Source organism: Micromesistius poutassou, assembly GCF_964030765.1.
Source record: "Micromesistius poutassou genome assembly, chromosome: 15".
Lineage (NCBI taxonomy): Eukaryota > Metazoa > Chordata > Actinopteri > Gadiformes > Gadidae > Micromesistius > Micromesistius poutassou.
This window is the reverse complement of record NC_140285.1, coordinates 3,722,232-3,748,989: the sequence shown is the minus strand read 5'-3', so window position 1 is coordinate 3,748,989 and position 26,758 is coordinate 3,722,232. Positions and strand designations below refer to the sequence as shown.

Here is a 26,758-nt window from a genome sequence, read left to right as displayed (position 1 = left end):
TGTGGACAGTGTATTGCTGTGTAGATCAACAGTGACTCCAACTTCATGTAATCAGTTCACTGTCAGATGTGAGGCTCTCTCATACTTTATCCAAAATTGTTTAAAGGATTAAAAAAGACAAAGAATGCAAAAGGATCATGAACAAGCTTTTTATTATTATTCGTAACCAGTCATATTTTATGACTTTGATTTCTGAATAAGCTTATAATGAGTTACTCCGCCTCCTTTGCCTGTGAAAAGGAAAAATAATAATAAGTTAGATGAACAGATGTTCAAGAGTGAATGTTTTGGTCATGAAGAAGTAGCAGTGAGGCGGTTACCTTGCCAGTATCACGGCTCTTAGCCCTCAGCTTGTTGACTTGAGTCTCAGCGATGTCAGCCCGCTCCTCAGCCTCCTCCAGCTCATGCTGAACCTTCCTGCACTTGGACAGGTAGGAGTTGGCCTGCTCCTCCTGTTGGGCCGTTCAAATTGTGTTAGGTTTCAATGGGATCCACTGAAAGTGAGGTCACAACTGTATTCATGATGTCAAGGTTAGGGTTGGCTTACCGCTTCCTCAGACTGCCTCTTGTAGGCCTTCACCTTCTGCTGGAGCTTGTCAACCAGATCCTGGAGCCTGCAGCCATTCTTCTTGTCCTCATCAGTCTAAAGTTGTGGGCAAGGAAAAAGGTGTAGAAGGTCACTTTAAAAGGTGGAGACTCAAATCTTTTCAAAAAAATGTTTTCAGAATAAAAGCCATAAGTAATATTTCTGTGGCATACCTGGTATGTGAGTTCCTTCACCCTCCTCTCATACTTGCGGACACCCTTAATAGCATCTGCTCCACGTCTCTGTTCAGCTTCAACCTCTGTCTCCAGCTCGCGCACCTTTGGGAAATCAAGCAAGTAAACTCAGTTCCTGATGGTCTGGAAGTACACATAGATCTGTTGGACATTCTCTTACCCGGGACTCCAGTTTCTGGAGCTGCTTCTTGCCACCCTTCATGGCCAGGTTCTCAGCCTCATCCAGGCGGTGCTGCAGGTCCTTCACTGTGACCTCCAGGTTCTTCTTCATCCTCTCCAGGTGAGAGCTAGTATCCTGTTCTTTCTTCAGCTCCTCAGCCATCATGGCAGCCTGAGATCATAATCAAATTGTGAATCAGGAACATCTTTAATTAACCAATGATCTTTCAAACCCACGACATTGGATAATGGAATGACCTACATCAGTGATGGCCTTCTTGGCCTTCTCTTCAGCATTCCTGGCTTCCTGAACAATGTCATCCACCTCGCCCTGGACTTGGACCAGGTCAGTCTCAAGCTTCTTCTTTGTGTTCAAAAGGCTTGTGTTCTACAATGTAAATAAATACATTTAGCTTGGTTATGCGTTCATCCATGCATTCCTAATCATGATACCTTTTTCGATCAGTCTCGCATATGTTCTCCAATCTGAATTAACCTGGGAGTGCAGCAGTCCAACACGCTCGCTGGCATCCACCAGCTCCGTCTCGGCAACTTTGCGGCCTCTCTCTGTCTGTTCCAGAGCTGCCCTCAGCTCTTCAAGCTCAGCCATCATGAGGCCGTTCCTACGCTCCACCATGGCAGCTTGCTCCTTCAGGTCATCCCCAAGTCTAATGGCATCGTCAAGGTGCAGTTGGGAATCCTGAAATGATCAGCAGGAGGACATTGTGATTAATATCACATGCTAAACAAATGTTTTGATTGGTGGAATATAAACATCGGTCTAAACAGTGGACTGGAGTCCTATACCTTGAGTTGTCCCTGCACATTCCTCAGCTGCTTCTGGGCCTCGGCAGCCTGGCGGTTGGCATGGCTTAGCTGGATCTCCATCTCGTTCAGGTCTCCCTCCATCTTCTTCTTGATTCTCATGGCATCATTCCTGCTCCTGACCTCAGTGTCCAGAGTAGTCTGCATGGAGTCCATTTGCCTCTGGCTGTTCCTCTTGACCTGCTCCATCTCCTCATCCTTCTCGGCTATCTTCCGGTCAACCTCACCCTTGACCTGGTTGAGCTCCAGTTGGACACGCAGAATCTTGGACTCTTCATGCTCCAGAGTTCCCTATAAATATAGTATTGACTGTTAAATGAAATGTTGGCCATATTTTTATCTACAATTTTAGAGGAATATATATAAAAAAAAATACGATTTTTCAGATTAGATCACCTCAGCTTCCTCAAGGGCTGTTTGGATCTCAATCTTCTCAGTTTCCACCTGCTTCTTAGACTTCTCCAGCTCATGGATGCTCTTACCAGTCTCACCAAGTTGTTCGGTAATGTCAGAGATCTCCTCTGCAGCAGGTAGAATATGTGTATTTTTAAGCAAGATATACATAGTGCTATATGTTCATATCCAGCATCCACCAAATGTGTAAAGGATATGTGGTGTTCATTGGAGAACTTACGCTGCAGGTTCTTGTTCTCACGCTTCAGTGTCTCCAGATGATCCAGAGATTCCTCATAGGAGTTCTTCATCTTGAAAAGCTCAGTGCTGAGAGAACGAGTCTCTTTCAGGGATCCCTCAAGCTCTGCCTGTCCCTCCTCATACTTCTGCTTCCACTCTGCCAGAACCTGAATAACATAATACATAATCTCATAGATCTGACCCTCTAACATGATGCTTTGTTGACATTGTAAAACCCCAAAGAGAGAACAGTATTACCTTGTCAAAGTTCCTCTGCTTCTTGTCAAGGTTGGCAGCCAGTCCGTTAGCCCGCTCCACATCAACCATGAGGTCCTCCACCTCACCCAGGAGCCTCTGCTTGGTCTTCTCCAGAGAGGCACACTTGGAGTTGGTAGCCTCAATCTGCTCCTCAGCATCCTGAAGGCGCTGGGCCAGCTTTTTCCTTTCATATTAATATTAACAATAATGGTTGAGGAACTGAATTGTAGTTTGTGAGATGAAACCGACAATAAACCAGTCAATTTGACTCACTTGGCCTCCTCAAGCTCCTCAGTGCGCTGGATAGCATCAGTTTCATACTTGCTCCTCCACTGAGCCACCTCACTGTTGGCCTTGGACATCCCACGCTGCAGCTCAGCCTTGGCCTCCTGCTCCTCCTCAAACTGCTCCCTCAGGAGGTCACAGTCGTGGCGGGCGGATTGCACACCATGAGCAAGAGCATTCTTGGCCTTCAAGAGAGGAATTTAAAATCAGCAATTAGGGACACATATTTTCACAACTGCAAATGAATAAATCTATTATCTATCTATCTATCTATCTATTTGAAATTGCTTTGAAAAGGCCTACCTTAACCTCCTCCTCAACATGTCTCTTCAGCTCCTCCAACTGCTGTGTGAAGGCCTGCTTGCCTCTGGTCAGCTGGGTCACAAGGGCGTCTTTTTCCTCAAGCTGACGACCAAACTCACCTGTTTAGGAGAAGATTGGAATGGGTTTTTATATATGATGTTGAATATGTAGTGCAACTAAATCAATTAATCTGGGATCAAGAAAGCCATCTGTATCTGTCAACAGATTCAGCCATAAGAGTAGAAGTTGAATGAACTCACCATTCTCAGTGAGCAGCCTCGCCCTCTGAGCACTGGCATCATTCATCTGGCGGACGTTCTCGTCATTCTTAGACTTGAGCTCACTGAGCTGGTCCTCCAGAGTACGGCACAGCTTCTCAAGGTTACCCTGGTCATTGGCATTTATTTAGGTGAGTATGTGTAAACAACATGACTTTTATTCTGTTTTACAATGTATGCATTAATGAGTTTACCTTCGACTTGGCAACAGCTTCCATGTTGCTGGAGAGGTCGTCGATCTCCATCTTGAATTCGCTCTTCTCCTTCTCCAGCTTCTGTTTGACGCGCTGGAGGTTGTCGATCTGCTCTCCCAGCTCTGCGACGCTGTCCGCCTGCTTCTTGCGCAGAGCAGCGGCAGTGGCTTCATGCTGCAGGGTGGACTCCTCCAGGTCACGACGCAGCTTCTGGAACTCAGCCTCACGCTTCTTGTTCATCTCAATCTGAGCAGAAGTGGCTCCCCCGGCCTCCTCGAGCCTCTCACTGATCTCCTCAAGTTCCCTGGAGAGGTCAGCTCTCTGCTTCTCAACCTTGGCACGAGCGGCACGCTCAGCCTCAATCTCTTCCTCAAGCTCCTCAATGCGGGCCTAGTAATGAGGGATGGAGATGAGTGAATTATTACTGAAAAACACATTTTCATATTGGAAATTATCTCAACACCACAGACTCACCTGAAGCTCCTTAATCTTCTTCTGAAGCTGAGTGCTCAGGGACTGCTCATCTTCAATTTTGCTCAGAAGTTGGCTGGTCTCAAAGTCCTTCCTTGGAGATTCACAGGGAAATTATTTGATGAATGATGAAAATGAAACACAACTCCCAAATTGCATTGTTAGTAGTCTGAGCCATATTATGAATCACTGCAATGTATATTTACTTCTTGATCTTTTCATCAGACTGCTGCTTATCATTCTCAAGATCCATGATGGATTCCTGAGCCAGCTTCAGATCACCCTCAAGCTTTCGCTTGGCTCTCTCAAGGTCCATACGAAGCTTCTTCTCTTGCTCCAGAGAACCTTCAAGCTTCATATTTCAACATTTGCTTGTTATTATACAAGGTATATAACTTTATATATTCATATGAATTGCATATTGTCAAATAAACGTACATCATCCACTTGCTGTTCCAGCTTGGTTTTGGCCTTGGTCAGAGTGTTGACTTTGTCTTCCTCTGCCTGCAGGTCATCAAGGGTCTGCTGGTGTGCCTCTTGGAGGGCTTTCTTCTCCTTTGACAGCTTGGCCACATTCTCATCCATAGAGGCCATCTCCTCAGTCAGGTTCTTCACCTAATATGCAGAATATAACAGAAGGTGTAAGCATACAATGGTTCAAAATCTCCATCCTCAGGTGGATTCTATCTTTACAAACCTTGTTCTCAGTGGCGTGTTTCTCCTTCTCCACTTTGGCCAAGGTAAGCTCCAGGTCATCAATGTCCTTCTTGAGCTCAGAGCATTCATCCTCCAGCTTCCTCTTCTTAGCAGTCAGCTCAGCATTCATCTCCTCCTCGTCCTCCAGTCTCTCAGTTGTCTCCTTGAGTTTGGCCTCGAGCTGGATCTTGTTCTTGATAAGTCCCTCACATCTTTCCTCAGCATCTGACAGGTTATCTCCTTCCTGTTTCACAATACAAAACACATGAAAGTTTCATGAACATTTCCATGGATTCTACCAATCATTTTGTGGTGAACGTATCAACATCTATCACACGTACAGATGCCACTTGCAGCAGCAGATCATTTTTCTCTTGCACAAGAGAGACCATCTTCTCCTCCAGTTCCTTCTTCTTTGCCAGGGCAGTGGACAGGTCTGTCTTCATCTTACTGTAGTTCTCCTTCATCTGAGAAAGCTCCTTCTCAGTCTCAGCACTCTTCAGAAGAGGTTTGATCTTGTAGTACACCTTCATCCACGGCCAGGTTTTGACGTTCATGAATGAGCGGATGTTGTACTGAATAGTGAAGACAGCTTCCCTATGGTTTGTAAAACAAAAGGTTTGTAAAAATTAACCACACTATCATTCATTGTTTAAAGATTATCGCTAGTATATGGCACACAACAGGATAATGTAGATCTTCAACTTGCCTCCTCTCCATCATCTTCTTAAACTCCGTCCTCATAAGAAATCCCCGGCTGAGAGCCTGAGTCAATCCAACCAGGATGGCCAGCTTCTCATCTCGCATCTCCTCAAGAAGACCGAGCAAACCGGCCTTGAAGAACACCTTGGAAGGAGATGGCAAATGGTCATACATTCTGGTTTTGCCTGGAATCTCCTCAATATATCTAGTTCAGAAGAGTGGTTGGTGTTTACCTTGGTGTGGCCAAATTTGTACTCATCATGATTCACGTCAATTGAGCCAAGCAGCTTCTCAGAAGCCTTCTTGTTGTCAATAAACTGTCCCTCAGGGATGACGCTTGCATTCAGTACTTTGTACCTTAGATAAGAGGGGTCATGGTGATATTTGTTATTATATTGTCACAATGTGAATTTTCGAATCCCATAGTAGCATGTGATGGTTCATTAATGGTTACCTCTGCTTGAAGTCAGCATAGAGGATTCTGCTGGGGAAGCCCTTTCTGCAGATTCTGATACCTTCCAGTACACCGTTACACCTCAGCTGGTGGATAACCAGGAAGTTCTCCATAAGACCTGTTAATAGGTATTTGCACGTAATTAATAATATCGTTAAATAATTCATGACTCATATGCTTTTTCACCAAACCTTTACACACTGCTACTAGTGTAATTGTACCTGGAGTCTTTGACTCATTTGGAATCAGGCAACGCACAAAGTGAGGATGGGTGCTCCTCAAGTTGGTCATCAGCTTGCCCAGATTCTCCTGTAGATACAAGAAGTTTGGTGCAAAAACATAATGGCAATTACATCTATGATGACATCAATGATATCTTCATGAAATGGCATTAGATCTGGTTGAGGAAAAACATATATAAAATATTACCCTGAACTGTGAAGACACGGTTTGCATGGAACCGCCCTTCTTCTTGGCTCCCTTCTTTGAACCGCCAGTCTCTGTAATTTAAAATAAAGATTTTTGTATGATTAGTTTTAAAATGACAAAGGTTCCTGTACATAATACTTGAAAATAACAACCTATTCCATATTTCAAGTGCTATTGTACCTTCTATTACTGGGGGATACAGGACAGGCAGGAGTTTAACTGAAGACTTCTGGTAGAGTTGCACCACCGAGTCGTTCAGGGGGTCCTTGTTCTTGTCCAGCCAGCCGTTGATGTTGTAGTCCACTGTTCCAGCGTAGTGCACCAGGGAGAAGTGGGCCTCAGCCTTGCCTTTGGCAGGCTTGGGCTTCTCAAATGCTTTGGTTTTACCAAGATGCTGGTCGTACAGCTTGGCCTTGAAGGTCACATCTGAAGCCTTGGGGAACATGCACTCCTCTTCGAGGATGGAGAAGATGCCCATTGGCTGAGTAGAAGAAAACACACCAAGTGTTATGGTGAGGCCTGTTTGGAACACACCATGTTTGGTGGTATTATCTCAGAACATTATTGTGTACCTTCTCAATAAGCTCAATGCAGGCAGCCAAGTCCATGCCGAAGTCAATGAATTCCCAGATGATACCCTCCTTCTTGTACTCCTCTTGCTCCAAGACGAACATGTGGTGATTGAAGAACTGTTGCAGTTTCTCATTGGTGAAGTTGATGCACAGCTGCTCCATGCTGTTGAACTATTAGTTTGAAAGAAGTTTAATCTCAGATAAATGAGAAGTTGAAATCAAGAAATGTTTGAAATAAAAATGAGTTGATGATCAGCTCACATTAAATATCTCAAAACCAGCGATATCCAGCACTCCGATAAAGTACTGTCTGGGTTGCTTGGTGTCCAGCATCTCGTTGATGCGGATGACCATCCACAAGAACATCTTCTCATAGGTAGACTTGGCCAGGGCACTCACTGAGTTGTTGACCTTTGGAAATACAGACATTTTTACATGAAATATTGTCTTTGCTTGTATATTACGTATGCAAATGATGTCACCAATTGCAATCCTAAAAATCCCTGGAGGTTTTTTCTTGCCCTCTGGGTTGCTATGGTTAGGGGAGTGTCATAAATATATGGCCTGTTAAGCCCTTTGAGACTGTAAATGTGATTAAAGGCACAAATAAAATTGATTGAAACAAACAAAATGTAATGACCTGAGCTTGGATTTCCTGATAAAGGTAATCTAACGGAATCAGACTTGACTATGCAGTGAAAATGAGATGTAAACAAATTCTTTATATCTTTTCGATGAATCAAGCCTTGTTATCTTGGTTACCTGAGTTACAGTCTGACCCTTGGTGACATACTCGTTGCCGACCTTCACTCTGGGGTAGCAGAGAGCCTTCTGCATATCAGCTGAGTTCAGGCCCAGCAGGTAGCCGATTTTGTCAGCCTCTGTGAAAGCAACATGGACTATATTTACGTCACAGTTTACATGCTACAGTCACATCTCATACAACATTGGACAATTATGTACAATCTTTTCATCTAAATCAATCCAAAGTACAGCACTATTTAAGAGGAAAGGTACTCGCCCTCATTGCCGTCTGGCTCAGCCTGCTCCTCACGCTGCTTCTGCTTGAACTTCAGGTTACCGTGGTGAAGCACTGCACCAGTGAACTTGTAGATGGCCATCTTCTCTTCATTACTGAAGCCCAGAATGTCAATAGCAGTCTGTATTTAGAAGAAAACATTTTTCATTTTAGTCATGAAGATGTGTTATTGCAGAGCAACTACTGAAGCATTGTAGTGTATGCTTCAGTGCAAGTGTAGTGGAAGTCAAGCTCACATCAGTAGCATCCAGCTCCTCTTTGTCGTCGATGCTGGCCACAGTGATCTGACCCTGACTGCACATGGGGAAGTCGTAGGGGTTGCTGGTGATGAGCGTCATTTCTGGACATCAAAACAAGTATCATGTAATACATCTTGCTTTACAACAGACAGTTCCTGAGTTGAAGTACCAATAACAGGCTCATTCACTGCTATAGGCTCTCTTGTCTATAACATTGTGTTACAAGGCTCATGAGCATCCATCTTACCAATGATCTCAGGCTTGTGGTTGGTCATCATCTGGTAGAAGATGTGGTAGCCTCTCTCATCTGGCAGCTGGAATGTCACTCTAGACTTCTCCAGCAGATCTATAAGAATACATCATTAATGAAAAACGATTTATCCAGGTGTTGAAATATATTCACCGTCTGAGATGGATACTTACATGTCTCAATATCAGCACTAGCCAGTTTGCCACTAGTATTGAAATGGATCCTGATGAATTTACCCTGTTTGGATAAACTTTGGTTATACTCCTTCCTAATGATCAATCAAGTGCCTAAAGATGTACAGGCTCCATACTTACAAAGCGAGAGGAGTTGTCATTCCTCACGGTCTTGGCATTACCGTAGGCCTCCAGCAGGGGGTTGGCAGCAATGATCTGGTCCTCTAGAGATCCCTGTAGTTACACATGGAGAGAAAATGAGAGGAGCAATGCAACAAGTCCAGAGTGAACTATTGCCCTGTTAACCAGTGATTTCGTACCCCCATTTTGTTTTCCTTCTTCTTCTCTCCACCACCACTAACTGAGATAGTGGCAAAGTACTGGATGACACGCTTGGTGTTCACAGTCTTTCCAGCACCGGATTCTCCACTGGGTATAGAAACATGTATTAAATAGAAAGTACTCAACTGTATCTTTTAAATACATCGGGTTGAACCAAAGCAGAACTTACGTGATCAAGACAGACTGATTCTCTCTATCTGTTGTAGAAAAATATTACAGGTTAGACACAGAGATCTGTAGGACAGTGTGTTGATTTGTATTATCATTGTGAAGTTAGACATACCGGTAGCCATGAACTGGTAGGCATTGTCAGAGACAGAGAAGATGTGGGGTGGAGCCTCCATACGCTTCTTTCCTCTGTAGGCAGCTACGACATGGGAGTCGTACACTGGGAGCCACTTGTAGGGGTTTACAGTGGCACAGAACAGCCCAGAGTAGGTCTGAAGGGAATAACATGGTTATGAACACCTGAACCTTTCTGTCAGTCCTTCTTATGAGTATGCTGCATTTTACTGAGCAGGCAGGCTATCTTACGTAGATCATCCATGCTGCATAACGCTCTTTGAGGTTATACAACACAGAGGCTTCATTGAGATAGGTCATCATGGCCATGTCCTCAATCTTGTCATACTTGGGAGGATTCATCTGTGTGACATCAGCCTCCTTGACTGTCCTCTCCTAAAATATGGAAAGAAAGGGATTGAGTCATTTTATATCTTGAAATGGTCACATCTAACTCAATGATATGAATGGCGGTGTACCTCCTCAGTGCCTTCCATCAGTTTCACTGTGAGCTTGCCCCCGTCCCTCTTGGTGATGACACACTTGAGGTACATTTCCTTTGCGTCAGCCACATAACCAGAGTTCTTGGAGTCAAAGGGCTTGCTTTGGGCCTCCAACCTCTCCCTCTCCGGCTTACGGAGGTAAATGGCTGCCTTGCCGTAAACGGCCATCTCCGCGTCCGTGCTCATGGTGGCTGCTTACTGGACGGAGATACTGAGTTAGTCGTCCATGTTGAATTACAACCGTATATTATTAACATTATAACCTGTGACATCACAGCTTAAAATCTGAAATTTCTTTCATATAAAATAAATCGTATAAAAGCTCACCTGTTCCTTCCCAGTCACAGAGGAAATTTTCAAGATGAGATCCTGTTGAAGAATTTTCATGTTCATATTCAATATACATGTTATATATGTTGAGCTTTAGTTTTGTACTAAGATGTTAATTTAATTTAGTTTTACATACAAGTGAATAACATTTCATGTAGTTTGACATTAAATTAAAATTCTAGTATCATTATAATCAGAGGATTTTATTCTTAGTAAATAAAGCCTATTATAAGCATGTCTCTTATTGAATAATATAATATTGCAGAATAACATATTTATCTTTTTAATATTATCAGTAGTAGTTATAGTAGTAGTTGTATTGCCAGTAGTAGTACTATAGTAGTATTAGGAGTAGTATCAGAAGTACTATATTAGAAGTAGTAGTCGTCGTTGTAGAAGTAGTAGTAGTAGTAATATTAATAGTAGGTGCAGTAGTAGTAGTAGTAGTAGCAGTAGCAGAAGCAGTAGTAGTTGTAGCAGTAATAGTAGTATTAGTTGTAGTTGTAGTAGTAGCAGTAGTAGTATTAGCAGTAGTAATACTATAGTAAAAGTACTAGTAGTAAATGTAGTGGTAGTAATAGTAGTAGTAGTATTAGTAACAGTATAAGTAGTAGTAGCATTATCAGAATCTGCTTTCCATTACTCAGCTTTACACGTCATAATTTACAGCACTTCAAAACCAAGTCCAGCAAGTCTATAAGTCCTTGTAAATATGTAATTCATGTAATACTACAATAAATCCCTTAAGCATTAGCATTAACGTCATCACAGAGCCACATATGTGGCAAGAGGCCGAAAGCATTTTAAAATGGCCCTACTTTCCACTCCCTGGCAGCTGCAACCTGCGCCGGACTTACCCTGAGATGTAGCCTCTAAGTCTTCCCTGCATCTCCTCATCTCCCCTGAAGATGTCTTTTATAGTTGAGACTATGCAGCGAGGCACAATCCCAATAAGGCCATGGCTTCAATGGGCTCAGTTACATTTGAATATGTATTTGGCATTTGAGTGGCACTTATCCTTGGGATGCTTCGAAATGTATGGTGAGTGTAGGTCAAATAGAGGTTGAATATTGAAAAGAGAACATGAACAATGTAATATTTATTGAAATATTGCTTAATTGAAAATTGTGAATGTTTTTAAAATTTACTTAATTTAATTTTGTATTATGAAGGTCAGCCCTGGTCTGACCCAAAATTGTTGTTTGGGCAAATCAAATTATTAACTATAGTGATGTACTGCAACTAAAACATGCATGTGTTGATGTAAAAGTTCAAACCATTCCACCTGTCGATACTATAAGAGCTTTTCATTTAATTCTTCAGAATCAAAAAGTACTTTAAGTAATAAATGATAGCAGAGTTTATTAATGGATTTGCAGCATTGTATCCATAACTGGCAATGTCATTAAGGCTTGCTTATGGCATGCAAGGAGCTTACAAACTTTTATGACTTCATCCAATCAGGACTTGAGTCTTGGGTAAAGCATATATTTAGAAGTTGTCTGAGTCTGTTCCATTGCTTAATGTTCTTTCATTATCCATTGATCTTCTGAACAATGTCTTTGAAATCAAGGTTGAAAATAACCTATTGTTGTAACACAAATAAATAACACCAACCGAGCCGATGAATACATACATACATACATAATGTATACTTGAACTTATACTACTATACTTTTATACTTATAATAATAATCTTGGTTAGACTAACACAAGACATTCCACATAACCTTCGATTTCAATCCTTAAATGTATTTACTTTTGAATACCTGCAATAGCAAAATTGGTGGTGAGAGGGGACTATACAATGGTTGATAATTGTCCCTATTCAACAATTCTTAATGCTAAGCCTTACTTATTTTATTTTTATTGACCTGGAGATACCTATTATAAGATCCACATCAGCCGATCATTCCTCTATTGTTGAATGTTGCTGACATGAGTGTGGAAACAAATGCTTCTATAAAATCCTCCCTATTTTTATCTGCTGGCTCAATTCAAGGTTGAGCCTTTTATTTTTTCTTCACGTGTGTGCTCCCCCACTTCCCCATCCAGCCCCATAGCTTATTATACTGTTAGGGCTGAGACAGTTGGTACAATTTGGTCTTTTGCTTTTGTTTGCCATGCCATAAAGAGACTGCACTGAGAACATATCGGCTAACGAGGTATAAATCCTTTGATACAGTACTTATTCACAGTACGTCATTTGTTAGAATATTTTAAATTTCTGTTGACTTTCACTTTTTTATAACTATATTCCTTTTATTTTTTTATTTTACTGCAGTACATTTGCAGTGGACTCATTGTTTCTCACTACAAAACAAAATCTGAAAATCATTGTGCACTTATCATGCAAATAAATTATCCTTGACGACTTCTGTACTTCTTTTTGTGTTGCATATGTGTGCGAAAAACTGCTGATCTTACTGACAAGTTGAGACACATCAAGTCCAAATATTTTGTGGTAAATTCATTCATTCATTCAGAAATTTTATTGGGTAGGATAAACCCCTTGAGAGGAATCCTCTCGTTTTCGAGGGGGTCCTAAAAGTACATTACAAAACAAAAACACTCAACAATTTACAGACATACAACAAGGCATCAACACAAACATAGAAGAAATGAGTACAAGAGTGAACACAACCTCTCAATGACCACAAGTTGGACATAACATTAGCCTAGTAAAACTGAAATAAGTAACATAATATTATTGTAAATTGAAATTGCCGTGTTACAGACAAAAAAAAGTATTAAAAAAAGTTGATATAACATTATCTGAAATACATGCAGTTTAACTCAAAATAAGAAGACAGGGCATTTTTTTAACTGTGAGAAGATGTCAGTGATCGTAAGTTTGGAGGAAGATTATTCCAGTCCGATGGCGCTTTGAACATAAATGCTTTTTTACCAATCGTTTTATTCACTGTAGGAATGGAAAAGAAGTACTGAGATGAGACACTAGACACTACATCACAAAAAATACAGACTGTGATTATATTAAAAGAGAACCAAACAATATAGAAACCCATTTTATACATCTGTTCACCCTGCATCAACAAAAAAGCGAATATCACATGTCAAATGACAATGGGAACAGGAGCTGAATAAAACAGTGGACGATGACATACAGTATGTTCTAGATGTCACAGGGGGGGTATGGAGCCTGCTGTGGAAAGAATTTGATTTGAAGGTTAAAATTAGTTTCTTCAGGATCCTGCAGACACCCCAAGTCATTTGAAACAATTCTACCAATAAATGCTTGAATAAATGCTTGCCAGTGCCTGGCAGACTTCTGGAGGAACATTCTTGGAAGAATTAAACCATGTGATCTGTTTCACTTTTTGTTCCAGCGGCCTTAATGTCCGCCTGAATGGCTGTCTGTTGTGTTTGGACCACTATATTAGTTGGACACTGCATGGGCATTTGGAACCTTCATTCGGCATGAGAATGTTGTTTGCTTTTATCTGGTGGTAAAAAAGTTCACTGATGACCGAGTTTTGTTACGTTGGTGATACTTATTTTAAGTCTAAAGAGTCCCAGTGTTGTCCTTGTTACTTTCATCATAATATTTTCTGCATTTCTGCATGTGCCTGTTTTTGCAAAGCTATGGTGGATGCCTCTACTTATTTTTTTCCCCACCTCTTTATGACAAGTGCTATTCACCGCTTTGCTGTGCTTTACTCCTGAGCGACTTATCATGCAGCTGCACTGATCACTTAGACTCTGGGTCTCGCGTTCCAACAGGTGGACTGGTAGGAGGTTTTGTAAATGAGACGATGTTTCTCGTCTCATTCAGTGTCACTAGTGAAACTCATCTTTTCCAGTCATGATACATTTTTTTTCTGTAGTAATGCATTGTATTTGGGGTTGTGGGGATAGGTATATGTTTTTTCCCAATATATTAAGGGACGACTGAATGGTCTCTTGATCAGTAATACATAAGTCGTTTGGATAACCAGAGGCCATTTAATGATCAAAAGGTTAACAAGTGATGAAGAATAACTTCTTTTTAGGAACCTTCGGTCAGCAAAATATTTGATTTAATTTTAGAGCATGATCATGTGAAGATACAGGCAGCAAAGTTACCAAGAAATTATTCCATGAGATAATTGGTGTACATGATTATTATGGGAAACTTTCACATCGTTGCCAGTCAATATAAAGAAAAAAAGGTGAGGGGCAGTGACCATCGTGGAGAGTTTAGGTGTCATGGTTCTGAGATATTTATTGGCATTTTGGACTCTGGCGGCCCCTAGTGGCTGCGCATATGCTATTTAGGTATTTCCTGTTCCCCTGCAGTCCCAATTACTCCTGTCACCTGTGTCTCGTTTCCCCTGTCACATGACCAATCAAGCCATGTATTTAAGTCCTTCCTCTGACAATGTTCTGTGCTTAGTCTTTGTTGTGCCACTTTGAACTCTGACCTGAGCTTAGCCTGGTAAGATAGATTATTATTATATTACTCACTGTGTTTTGACCCCCCTGCCTGTTCTCTGGATTACCCACTCGGATTTGCCCTTTGGTACGACGCTTTGAACTCTTTGTATTTTTGACCAATAGTCTACCTATGTTTAGTTTTCTTTTTGCTTTTTGGAATTTTGCCTTTGTTAGATTTTTGACTTTGAACTTCTCTGATCTTCTGTGTGTTTGCCCTTTGGACTTGGTTACAATAAATACCACTAAATTAAGCCATCTCTGCACTTGAGTCTACACCCTCCTTGTCTCCCACTGGGTTTGGAGTAGAACTGTGGATCCGGAAGTCAGCCATGGCGGCAGAGACCAAGTTAAATTGCAATACACTATGGGTGCAGTGGACATGTCTGCAAGAAAGTTCTCTGTGGCAACAGTGGCAATGCAAATGCTAATACTATCTAGGGGAATGGATAGAAATTATCAAAATAATTATATAAACATATATAGTTGTATTGATATTTCCAAAACAAGTAGAGAAATTCCTCTCAAATCCCAATTACCTTTGCTTCATTATTAGCTTTAAGATGGGTCAATTCTCCACCTCTTTGATGAGGATCATGTATTGTATTTATTGTATATATGACTCATTGCTGTGTGTCATAGTGGCTTCCTTCTGGTCAGCTGAGCCATAGTATTCATTATGTCTGGAGCTCCACAAGCTCTGCTAAAGAACCGATGTGCTGATTTAATGTGGGGGACTCTATTTTCTATACTCTTTAGTATCAAGTGAAGTGTGGATAGTGTATTGCTGTGTAGATCAACAGTGACTCCAACTTCATGTAATCAGTTCACTGTCAGATGTGAGGCTCTCTCATACTTTATCCAAAATCGTTTACAAGGATTAAAAAAGACAAAGAACGCAAAAGGATCATGAACAAGCTTTTTATTATTATTCATAACCATAAACCATATTTTATGACTGATTTCTGAATAAGCTTATAATGAGTTACTCCGCCTCCTTTGCCTGTGAAAAGGAAAAATAATAAGTTAGATGAACAGATGTTCAAGAGTGAATGTTTTGGTCATGAAGAAGTAGCAGTGAGGCGGTTACCTTGCCAGTATCACGGCTCTTAGCCCTCAGCTTGTTGACTTGAGTCTCAGCGATGTCAGCCCGCTCCTCAGCCTCCTCCAGCTCATGCTGAACCTTCCTGCACTTGGACAGGTAGGAGTTGGCCTGCTCCTCCTGTTGGGCCGTTCAAATTTTGTTAGGTTTCAATGGGATCCACTGAAAGTGAGGACACAACTGTATTCATGATGTCAAGGTTAGGGTTGGCTTACCGCTTCCTCAGACTGCCTCTTGTAGGCCTTCACCTTCTGCTGGAGCTTGTCAACCAGATCCTGAAGCCTGCAGCCATTCTTCTTGTCCTCATCAGTCTAAAGTTGTGGGCAAGGAAAAAGGTGTAGAAGGCCACTTTAAAAGGTGGAGACTCAAATCTTTTCAAAATAAATGTTTTCAGAATAAAAGCCATAAGTAATATTTCTGTGGCATACCTGGTATGTGAGTTCCTTCACCCTCCTCTCATACTTGCGGACACCCTTAATAGCATCTGCTCCACGTCTCTGTTCAGCTTCAACCTCTGTCTCCAGCTCGCGCACCTTTGGGAAATAAAGCAATTAAACTCAGTTCCTGATGGTCTGGAAGTACACATAGATCTGTTGGACATTCTCTTACTCGGGACTCCAGTTTCTGGAGCTGCTTCTTGCCACCCTTCATGGCCAGGTTCTCAGCCTCATCCAGGCGGTGCTGCAGGTCCTTCACTGTGACCTCCAGGTTCTTCTTCATCCTCTCCAGGTGAGAGCTAGTATCCTGCTCTTTCTTCAGCTCCTCAGCCATCATGGCAGCCTGAGATCATAATCAAATTGTGAATCAGGAACATCTTTAATTAACCAATGACCTTTCAAACCCAAGACATTGGATGATGGAATGACCTACATCAGTGATGGCCTTCTTGGCCTTCTCCTCAGCATTCCTGGCTTCCTGAACAATGTCATCCACCTCGCCCTGGACTTGGACCAGGTCAGTCTCAAGCTTCTTCTTTGTGTTCAAAAGGCTTGTGTTCTACAATGTAAATAAATACATTTAGCTTGGTTATGCGTTCATCCATGCATTCCTAATCATGATTCCTTTTTCGATCAGTCTCGCATATGTTCTCCAATCTGAATTAACCTGGGAGTGCAGCAGTCCAACACGCTCGCTAGCATCCACCAGCTCCGTCTCGGCAACTTTGCGGCCTCTCTCTGTCTGTTCCAGAGCTGCCCTCAGCTCATCAAGCTCAGCCATCATGAGGCCGTTCCTACGCTCCACCATGGCAGCTTGCTCCTTCAGGTCATCCCCAAGTCGAATGGCATCATCAAGGTGCAGTTGGGAATCCTGAAATGATCAGCAGGAGGACAGTGTGATTAATATCACATGCTAAACAAATGTTTTGATTGGTGGAATATAAACATCGGTCTAAACAGTGGACTGGAGTCCTATACCTTGAGTTGTCCCTGCACATTCCTCAGCTGCTTCTGGGCCTCAGCAGCCTGGCGGTTGGCATGGCTCAGCTGGATCTCCATCTCGTTCAGGTCTCCCTCCATCTTCTTCTTGATTCTCATGGCATCATTCCTGCTCCTGACCTCAGTGTCCAGAGTAGTCTGCATGGAGTCCATTAGCCTCTGGCTGTTCCTCTTGACCTGCTCCATCTCCTCATCCTTCTCGGCTATCTTCCGGTCAACCTCACCCTTGACCTGGTTGAGCTCCAGTTGGACACGCAGAATCTTGGACTCTTCATGCTCCAGAGTTCCCTATAAATATAGTATTGACTGTTAAATGAAATGTTGGTCATATTTTTATCTACAATTTTAGAGGAATATATATTAAGAAAAACACGATTTTTCAGATTAGATCACCTCAGCTTCCTCAAGGGCTGTTTGGATCTCAATCTTCTCCGTTTCCACCTGCTTCTTAGATTTCTCCAGCTCATGGATGCTCTTACCGGTCTCACCGAGTTGTTCGGTAATGTCAGAGATCTCCTCTGCAGGAGGGAGAATATGTATTTTTAAGCAAGATATACATAGTGCTATATGTTCATATCCAGCATCCACCAAATTTGTAAAGGATATGTCGTGTTCATTGGAGAACTTACGCTGCAGGTTCTTGTTCTCACGCTTCAGTGTCTCCAGATGATCCAAAGATTCCTCATAGGAGTTCTTCATCTTGAAAAGCTCAGTGCTGAGAGAACGAGTCTCTTTCAGGGATCCCTCAAGCTCTGCCTGTCCCTCCTCATACTTCTGCTTCCACTCGGCCAGAACCTGAATAACATAATACATAATCTCATAGATCTGACCCTCTAACATGATGCTTTGTTGACATTGTAAAACCCCCAAGAGAGAACAGTATTACCTTGTCAAAGTTTCTCTGCTTCTTGTCAAGGTTGGCAGCCAGTCCGTTAGCCCGCTCCACATCAACCATGAGGTCCTCCACCTCACCCAGGAGCCTCTGCTTGGTCTTCTCCAGAGAGGCACACTTGGAGTTGGTAGCCTCAATCTGCTCCTCAGCATCCTGAAGGCGCTGGGCCAGCTTTTTCCTTTCATATTAATATTAACAATAATGGTTGAGGAACTGAATTGTAGTTTGTGAGATGAAACCACAATAAACCAGTCAATTTGACTCACTTGGCCTCCTCAAGCTCCTCAGTGCGCTGGATAGCATCAGTTTCATACTTGCTCCTCCACTGAGCCACCTCACTGTTGGCCTTGGACATCCCACGCTGCAGCTCAGCCTTGGCCTCCTGCTCCTCCTCAAACTGCTCCCTCAGGAGGTCACAGTCGTGGCGGGCGGATTGCACACCATGAGCAAGAGCATTCTTGGCCTACAAGAGAGGAATTTAAAATCAGCAATTAGGGACACATATTTTCACAACTGCAAATTAATAAATCTATTTATCTATCTATCTATTTGAAATTGCTTTGAAAAGGCCTACCTTAACCTCCTCCTCAACATGTCTCTTCAGCTCCTCCAACTGCTGTGTGAAGGCCTGCTTGCCTCTGGTCAGCTGGGTCACAAGGGCGTCTTTTTCCTCAAGCTGACGACCAAACTCACCTGTTTAGGAGAAGATTGGAATGGGTTTTTACATATGATGTTGAATATGTAGTGCAACTAAATCAATTAATCTGGGATCAAGAAAGCCATCTGTATCTGTCAACAGATTCAGCCATAAGAGTAGAAGGTGAATGAACTCACCATTCTCAGTGAGCAGCCTCGCCCTCTGAGCACTGGCATCATTCATCTGGCGGACGTTCTCGTCATTCTTAGACTTGAGCTCACTGAGCTGGTCCTCCAGAGTACGACACATCTTCTCAAGGTTACCCTGGTCATTGGCATTTATTTAGGTGAGTATGTGTAAACAACATGACTTTTATTCTGTTCTACAATGTATGCATTAATGAGTTTACCTTTGCCTTGGCAACAGCTTCCATGTTGCTGGAGAGGTCGTCGATCTCCATCTTGAATTCGCTCTTCTCCTTCTCCAGCTTCTGTTTGACGCGCTGGAGGTTGTCGATCTGCTCTCCCAGCTCTGCGACACTGTCCGCCTGCTTCTTGCGCAGAGCAGCGGCAGTGGCTTCATGCTGCAGGGTGGACTCCTCCAGGTCACGACGCAGCTTCTGGAACTCAGCCTCACGCTTCTTGTTCATCTCAATCTGAGCAGAAGTGGCTCCCCCGGCCTCCTCGAGCCTCTCACTGATCTCCTCAAGTTCCCTGGAGAGGTCAGCTCTCTGCTTCTCAACCTTGGCACGAGCAGCACGCTCAGCCTCAATCTCTTCCTCAAGCTCCTCAATGCGGGCCTAGTAATGAGGGATGGAGATGAGTGAATTATTACTGAAAAACACATTTTCATATTGGAAATTATCTCAACACCACAGACTCACCTGAAGCTCCTTAATCTTCTTCTGAAGCTGAGTGCCCAGGGACTGCTCATCTTCAATCTTGCTCAGAAGTTGGCTGGTCTCAAAGTCCTTCCTTGGAGATTCACAGGGAAATTATTTGATGAATGATGAAAATGAAACACAACTCCCAAATTGCATTGTTAGTATTCTGAGCCATATTATGAATCACTGCAATGTATATTTACTTCTTGATCTTTTCATCAGACTGCTGCTTATCATTCTCAAGATCCATGATGGATTCCTGAGCCAGCTTCAGATCACCCTCAAGCTTTCGCTTGGCTCTCTCAAGGTCCATACGAAGCTTCTTCTCTTGCTCCAGAGAACCTTCAAGCTTCATATTTCAACATTTGCTTGTTATTATACAAGGTATATAACTTTATATATTCATATGAATTGCATATTGTCAAATAAACATACATCATCCACTTGCTGTTCCAGCTTGGTTTTGGCCTTGGTCAGAGTGTTGACTTTGTCTTCCTCTGCCTGCAGGTCATCAAGGGTCTGCTGGTGTGCTTCTTGGAGGGCTTTCTTCTCTTTTGACAGCTTGGCCACATTCTCATCCATAGAGGCCATCTCCTCAGTCAGGTTCTTCACCTAATATGCAGAACATAACAAAGTGTAAGCATACAATGGTTCAAAATCTCCATCCTCAGGTGGATTCTATCTTTACAAACCTTGTTCTCAGTGGCGTGTTTCTCCTTCTCCACTTTGGCCAAGGTAAGCTCCAGGTCATCAATGTCCTTCTTGAGCTCAGAGCATTCATCCTCCAGCTTCCTCTTCTTAGCAGTCAGCTCAGCATTCATCTCCTCCTCGTCCTCCAGTCTCTCAGTTGTCTCCTTGAGTTTGGCCTCGAGCTGGATCTTGTTCTTGATAAGTCCCTCACATCTTTCCTCAGCATCTGACAGGTTATCTCCTTCCTGTTGCACAATACAAAACACATGAAAGTTTCATGAACATTTCCATGGTTTCTACCAATCATTTTGTGGTGAACGTATCAACATCTATCACACGTACAGATGCCACTTGCAGCAGCAGATCATTTTTCTCTTGCACAAGAGAGACCATCTTCTCCTCCAGTTCCTTCTTCTTTGCCAGGGCAGTGGACAGGTCTGTCTTCATCTTATCGTAGTTCTCCTTCATCTGAGAAAGCTCCTTCTCAGTCTCAGCACTCTTCAGAAGAGGCTTGATCTTGTAGTACACCTTCATCCACGGCCAGGTTTTGACGTTCATGAATGAGCGGATGTTGTACTGAATAGTGAAGACGGCTTCCCTATGGTTTGTAATACAAAAGGTTTGTAAAAATTAACCACACTATCATTCATTGTTTAAAGATTATCGCTAGTATATGGCACACAACAGGATAATGTATATCTTCAACTTGCCTCCTCTCCATCATCTTCTTAAACTCCGTCCTCATAAGAAATCCCCGGCTGAGAGCCTGAGTCAGTCCAACCAGGATGGCCAGCTTCTCATCTCGCATCTCCTCAAGAAGACCGAGCAAACCGGCCTTGAAGAACACCTTGGAAGGAGATGGCAAATGGTCATACATTCTGGTTTTGCCTGGAATCTCCTCAATATATCTAGTTCAGAAGAGTGGTTGGTGTTTACCTTGGTGTGGCCAAATTTGTACTCATCATGATTCACGTCAATTGAGCCAAGCAGCTTCTCAGAAGCCTTCTTGTTGTCAATAAACTGTCCCTCAGGGATGACGCTGGCATTCAGTACTTTGTACCTTAGATGAGAGGAGTCATGGTGATATTTGTTATTATATTCTCACAATGTGGATTTTCGAATCCCATAGTAGCATGTGATGGTTCATTAATGGTTACCTCTGCTTGAAGTCAGCATAGAGGATTCTGCTGGGGAAGCCCTTTCTGCAGATTCTGATACCTTCCAGTACACCGTTACACCTCAGCTGGTGGATAACCAGGAAGTTCTCCATAAGACCTGTTAATAGGTATTTGCACATAATTAATAATATCGTTAAATAATTCATGACTCATAGGCTTTTTCACCAAACCTTTACACACTGCTACTAGTGTAATTGTACCTGGAGTCTTTGACTCATTTGGAATCAGGCAACGCACAAAGTGAGGATGGGTGCTCCTCAAGTTGGTCATCAGCTTGCCCAGATTCTCCTGTAGATACAAGAAGTTTGGTGCAAAAACATAATGGCAATGACATCTATAATGACATAAATGATATCTTCATGAAATGGCATTAGATCTGGTTGAGGAAAAACTAAAATATTACCCTGAACTGTGAAGACACTGTTTGCATGGAACCGCCCTTCTTCTTGGCTCCCTTCTTTGAACCGCCAGTCTCTGTAATTTAAAATAAAGATTTTTGTATGATTAGTTTTAAAATGACAAAGGTTCCTGTACATAATACTTGAAAATAACAACCTATTCCATATTTCAAGTGCTATTGTACCTTCTATTACTGGGGGATACAGGACAGGCAGGAGTTTAACTGAAGACTTCTGGTAGAGTTGCACCACCGAGTCGTTCAGGGGGTCCTTGTTCTTGTCCAGCCAGCCGTTGATGTTGTAGTCCACTGTTCCAGCGTAGTGCACCAGGGAGAAGTGGGCCTCAGCCTTGCCTTTGGCAGGCTTGGGCTTCTCAAATGCTTTGGTTTTACCAAGATGCTGGTCGTACAGCTTGGCCTTGAAGGTCACATCTGAAGCCTTGGGGAACATGCACTCCTCTTCGAGGATGGAGAAGATGCCCATTGGCTGAGTAGAAGAAAACACACCAAGTGTTATGGTGAGGTCTGTTTGGAACACACCATGTTTGGTGGTATTATCTCAGAACATTATTGTGTACCTTCTCAATAAGCTCAATGCAGGCAGCCAAGTCCATGCCGAAGTCAATGAATTCCCAGATGATACCCTCCTTCTTGTACTCCTCTTGCTCCAAGACGAACATGTGGTGATTGAAGAACTGTTGCAGTTTCTCATTGGTGAAGTTGATGCACAGCTGCTCCATGCTGTTGAACTATTAGTTTGAAAGAAGTTTAATCTCAGATAAATGAGAAGTTGAAATCAAGAAATGTTTGAAATAAAAATGAGTTGATGATCAGCTCACATTAAATATCTCAAAACCAGCGATATCCAGCACTCCAATAAAGTACTGTCTGGGTTGCTTGGTGTCCAGCATCTCGTTGATGCGGATGACCATCCACAAGAACATCTTCTCATAGGTAGACTTGGCCAGGGCACTCACTGAGTTGTTGACCTTTGGAAATACGGGACATTTTTACATGAAATATTGTCTTTGCTTGTATTATTATGTATGGAAATGATGTCACCAATTGCACTCCTAAACATCCCTGGAGGTTTTTTCTTGCCCTATGGGGGGCTAGGGTTAGGGGAGTGTCATAAATATATGGCCTATTAAGCTCTTTGAGACTGTAAATGTGATTAAGGGCACAAATAAAATTGATTGAAACAAACAAAATGTAATGACCTGAGCTTGGATTTCCTGATAAAGGTAATCTAACGCAATCAGACTTGACTATGCAGTGAAAATGAGATGTAAACAAATTCTTTATATCTTTTCGATGAATCAAGCCTTGTTATCTTGGTTACCTGAGGTACAGTCTGACCCTTGGTGACATACTCGTTGCCGACCTTCACTCTGGGGTAGCAGAGAGCCTTCTGCATATCAGCAGAGTTCAGGCCCAGCAAGTAGCCGATTTTGTCAGCCTCTGTGAAAGTAACATGGACTATATTTATGTCACAGTTTACATGCTACAGTCACATCTCATACAACATTGGACAATTATGTACAATCTTTTCATCTAAATCAATCCAAAGTCCAGCACTATTTAAGAGGAAAGGTACTCGCCCTCATTGCCGTCTGGCTCAGCCTGCTCCTCACGCTGCTTCTGCTTGAACTTCAGGTTACCGTGGTGAAGCACTGCACCAGTGAACTTGTAGATGGCCATCTTCTCTTCATTACTGAAGCCCAGAATGTCAATAGCAGTCTGTATTTAGAAGAAAACATTTTTCATTTTAGTCATGAAGACGTGTTATTGCAGAGCAACTACTGAAGCATTTTTGGACAGAGATGCAAGTGTAGTGGAAGTCAAGCTCACATCAGTAGCATCCAGCTCCTCTTTGTCGTCGATGCTGGCCACAGTGATCTGACCCTGACTGCACATGGGGAAGTCGTAGGGGTTGCTGGTGATGAGCGTCATTTCTGGAGATCAAAACAAGTATCATGTAATACATCTTGCTTTACAACAGACAGTTCCTAAGTTGAAGTACCAATAACAGTCTCATTCACTGCTATAGGCTCTCTTGAAGGGCAAGCATTGTGTTACAAGGCTCATGAGCATCCATCTTACCAATGATCTCAGGCTTGTGGTTGGTCATCATCTGGTAGAAGATGTGGTAGCCTCTCTCATCTGGCAGCTGGAATGTCACTCTAGACTTCTCCAGCAGATCTATAAGAATACATCATTAATGAAAAACGATTTATCCAGGTGTTGAAATATATTCATTCACCGTCTGAGATGGATACTTACATGTCTCAATATCAGCACTAGCCAGTTTGCCACTAGTATTGAAATGGATCCTGATGAATTTACCCTGTTTGGATAAACTTTGGTTATACTCCTTCCTAATGATCAATCAAGTGCCTAAAGATGTACAGGCTGAAGTGCTCCATACTTACAAAGCGAGAGGAGTTGTCATTCCTCACGGTCTTGGCATTACCGTAGGCCTCCAGCAGGGGGTTGGCAGCAATGATCTGGTCCTCTAGAGATCCCTGTAGTTACACATGGAGAGAAAATGAGAGGAGCAATGCAACAAGTCCAGAGTGAACTATTGCCCTGTTAACCAGTGATTTCGTACCCCCATTTTGTTTTCCTTCTTCTTCTCTCCACCACCACTAACTGAGATAGTGGCAAAGTACTGGATGACACGCTTGGTGTTCACAGTCTTTCCAGCACCGGATTCTCCACTGGGTATAGAAACATGTATTAAATAGAAAGTACTCAACTGTATCTTTTAAATACTGTACATCGGGTTGAATCAAAGCAGAACTTACGTGATCAAGACAGACTGATTCTCTCTATCTGTTGTAGAAAAATATTACAGGTTAGACACGGAGATCTGTAGGACAGTGTCTTGATTTGTATTATCATTGGGAAGTTAGACATACCGGTAGCCATGAACTGGTAGGCATTGTCAGAGACAGAGAAGATGTGGGGTGGAGCCTCCATACGCTTCTTTCCTCTGTAGGCAGCTACGACATCTGAGTCGTACACTGGGAGCCACTTGTAGGGGTTTACAGTGGCACAGAACAGCCCAGAGTAGGTCTGAAGGGAATAACATGGCTATGAACACCTGAACCTTTCTGTCAGTCCTTCTTATGAGTATGCTGCATTTTACTGAGCAGGCAGGCTATCTTACGTAGATCATCCATGCTGCATAACGCTCTTTGAGGTTATACAACACAGAGGCTTCATTGAGATAGGTCATCATGGCCATGTCCTCAATCTTGTCATACTTGGGAGGATTCATCTGTGTGACATCAGCCTCCTTGACTGTCCTCTCCTAAAATATGGAAAGAAAGGGATTGAGTCATTTTATATCTTGAAATGGTCACACCTAACTCAATGATATGAATGGCGGTGTACCTCCTCAGTGCCTTCCATCAGTTTCACTGTGAGCTTGCCCCCGTCCCTCTTGGTGATGACACACTTGAGGTACATTTCCTTCACGTCAGCCACATAACCAGAGTTCTTGGAGTCAAAGGGCTTGCTTTGGGCCTCTATCCTCTCCTTCTCCGGCTTACGGAGGTAAATGGCTGCCTTGCCGTAAACGGCCATCTCCGCGTCCGTGCTCATGGTGGCTGCTTACTGGACGGAGATACTGAGTTAGTCGTCCATGTTGAATTACAACTGTATATTATTAACATTATAACCTGTGACATCACAGTTTAAAATCTGAAATTTCTTTCATATAAAATAAATCGTATAAAAGCTCACCTGTTCCTTCCCAGTCACAGAGGAAATTTTAAAGACGAGATCCTGTTGAAGAATATTCATGTTCACATTCAATATACATGTTATATATGTTGAGCTTTAGTTTTGCACTAAGATGTTAATTTAATTTAGTTTTACATATACAAGTGAATAACATTTCATGTAGTTTGACATTAAATGAAAATTCTAGTATCATTATAATCTGAGGATTTTATTCTTAGTAAAGAAAGCCTATTATAAGCATGTCTCTTATTGAATAATATAATATCGCAGAATAACATATTTATCTTTAATATTATTAGTAGTTGTATTGCCAGTAGTAGTACTATAGTAGTATTAGGAGTAGTATCAGAAGTACTATATTAGAAGTAGTAGTCGTCGTTGTAGAAGTAGTAGTAGTAGTAATATTAATAGTAGGTGCAGTAGTAGTAGTAGCATTAGCAGAAGCAGTAGTAGTTGTAGCAGTAATAGTAGTAGTAGTTGTAGTTGTAGTAGTAGCAGTAGTAGTATTAACAGCAGTAATACTATAGTAAAAGTACTAGTAGTAAACGTAGTGGTAGTAATAGTAGTAGTAGTAGTATTAGTAACAGTATAAGTAGTAGTAGCATTATCAGAATCTGCTTTCCGTTACTCAGCTTTACACGTATATAATTTACAGCACTTCAAAAGCAAGTCCAGCAAGTCTATTAGTCCTTGTAAATATGTAATTCATGTAATACTACAATAAATCCCTTAAGCATTAGCATTAACATCATCACAGAGCCACATATGTGGCAAGAGGCCGAAAGCATTTTAAAATGGCCCTACTTTCCATTCCCTGGCAGCTGCAACCTGCGCCGGACTTACCCTGAGATGTAGCCTCTAAATCTTCCCTGCATCTCCTCATCTCCCCTGAAGATGTCTTTTATAGTTGAGATTCTGCAGCGAGGCACAATCCCAATAAGGCCATGGCTTCAATGGGCTCAGTTACATTTGAATATGTATTTGGCATTTGAGTGGCACTTATCCTTGGGATGCTTCAAAATGTATGGTGAGTGTAGGTCAAATAGAGGTTGAATATTGAAAAGAGAACATGAACAATGTAATATTTATTGAAATATTGCTTAATTGAAAATTGTGAATGTTTTTAAAATTAACTTAATTTAATTTTGTATCATGAAGGTCA

General features: G+C 42.2%; 2 protein-coding genes across 3 annotated transcripts; both read right to left on the bottom strand.

Annotated features, from left to right (window-relative positions):
* Positions 1-133: 133 nt before the first annotated feature.
* Positions 134-11,083, bottom strand: LOC311359376 (myosin heavy chain, fast skeletal muscle-like). Of its 2 annotated transcripts, none has more exons than XM_084479386.1 (41): positions 11,055-11,083; positions 10,195-10,236; positions 9,844-10,065; positions 9,617-9,760; positions 9,366-9,522; positions 9,252-9,279; positions 9,061-9,169; positions 8,882-8,974; positions 8,741-8,804; positions 8,565-8,663; positions 8,315-8,418; positions 8,061-8,199; positions 7,802-7,920; positions 7,301-7,450; positions 7,040-7,210; positions 6,648-6,948; positions 6,468-6,538; positions 6,260-6,347; positions 6,039-6,156; positions 5,818-5,941; positions 5,592-5,728; positions 5,224-5,479; positions 4,884-5,126; positions 4,625-4,801; positions 4,393-4,538; positions 4,190-4,280; positions 3,716-4,105; positions 3,504-3,630; positions 3,244-3,362; positions 2,929-3,125; positions 2,656-2,839; positions 2,399-2,564; positions 2,161-2,285; positions 1,747-2,055; positions 1,436-1,639; positions 1,202-1,327; positions 941-1,111; positions 760-864; positions 548-643; positions 321-452; positions 134-230 (listed from the first exon to the last, which is right to left on the bottom strand). In XM_084479386.1, exons 3-41 carry the CDS (start codon positions 10,051-10,053, stop codon positions 213-215), a joined length of 5,808 nt encoding a protein of 1,935 aa, XP_084335512.1. In that variant the 5' UTR covers positions 10,054-10,065; positions 10,195-10,236; positions 11,055-11,083; the 3' UTR covers positions 134-212. The 2 variants fall into 2 exon arrangements, with proteins under 2 accessions (XP_084335512.1, XP_084335513.1); XM_084479387.1 differs by having other exon boundaries at positions 9,844-10,061; positions 11,055-11,075.
* A 4,459-nt stretch (positions 11,084-15,542) lies between these two features.
* LOC311359719 (myosin heavy chain, fast skeletal muscle-like) lies at positions 15,543-26,465 on the bottom strand. The gene is made up of 41 exons (XM_084479771.1): positions 26,440-26,465; positions 25,597-25,638; positions 25,246-25,467; positions 25,019-25,162; positions 24,768-24,924; positions 24,654-24,681; positions 24,458-24,566; positions 24,279-24,371; positions 24,130-24,193; positions 23,950-24,048; positions 23,698-23,801; positions 23,448-23,586; positions 23,189-23,307; positions 22,686-22,835; positions 22,425-22,595; positions 22,033-22,333; positions 21,853-21,923; positions 21,650-21,737; positions 21,429-21,546; positions 21,208-21,331; positions 20,982-21,118; positions 20,614-20,869; positions 20,274-20,516; positions 20,017-20,193; positions 19,785-19,930; positions 19,582-19,672; positions 19,108-19,497; positions 18,896-19,022; positions 18,636-18,754; positions 18,328-18,524; positions 18,056-18,239; positions 17,799-17,964; positions 17,563-17,687; positions 17,149-17,457; positions 16,838-17,041; positions 16,604-16,729; positions 16,343-16,513; positions 16,162-16,266; positions 15,949-16,044; positions 15,722-15,853; positions 15,543-15,634 (listed from the first exon to the last, which is right to left on the bottom strand). Exons 3-41 carry the CDS (start codon positions 25,453-25,455, stop codon positions 15,617-15,619), a joined length of 5,808 nt encoding a protein of 1,935 aa, XP_084335897.1. The 5' UTR covers positions 25,456-25,467; positions 25,597-25,638; positions 26,440-26,465; the 3' UTR covers positions 15,543-15,616.
* Positions 26,466-26,758: the final 293 nt, after the last annotated feature.

Bases quoted from the DNA above. Each gene is read 5' to 3' on its own strand.
- LOC311359376 (XM_084479386.1), bottom strand. From the start codon at position 10,053: ATGAGCACGGACGCGGAGATGGCCGTTTACGGCAAGGCAGCCATTTAC. The intron at 4,802-4,883 runs GTTTGTAAAGAT...TCTGCATATTAG, and splicing joins AACACGCCACTGAGAACAAG to GTGAAGAACCTGACTGAGGA. The intron at 2,840-2,928 runs GTGAGTCAAATT...TTAATATGAAAG, and splicing joins GAGGAGCTTGAGGAGGCCAA to GAAAAAGCTGGCCCAGCGCC.
- LOC311359719 (XM_084479771.1), bottom strand. From the start codon at position 25,455: ATGAGCACGGACGCGGAGATGGCCGTTTACGGCAAGGCAGCCATTTAC. The intron at 17,965-18,055 runs GTAATACTGTTC...TATGTTATTCAG, and splicing joins AGCAGAGAAACTTTGACAAG to GTTCTGGCCGAGTGGAAGCA. The intron at 17,688-17,798 runs GTAAGTTCTCCA...TCCCTCCTGCAG, and splicing joins TGAGAACAAGAACCTGCAGC to AGGAGATCTCTGACATTACC.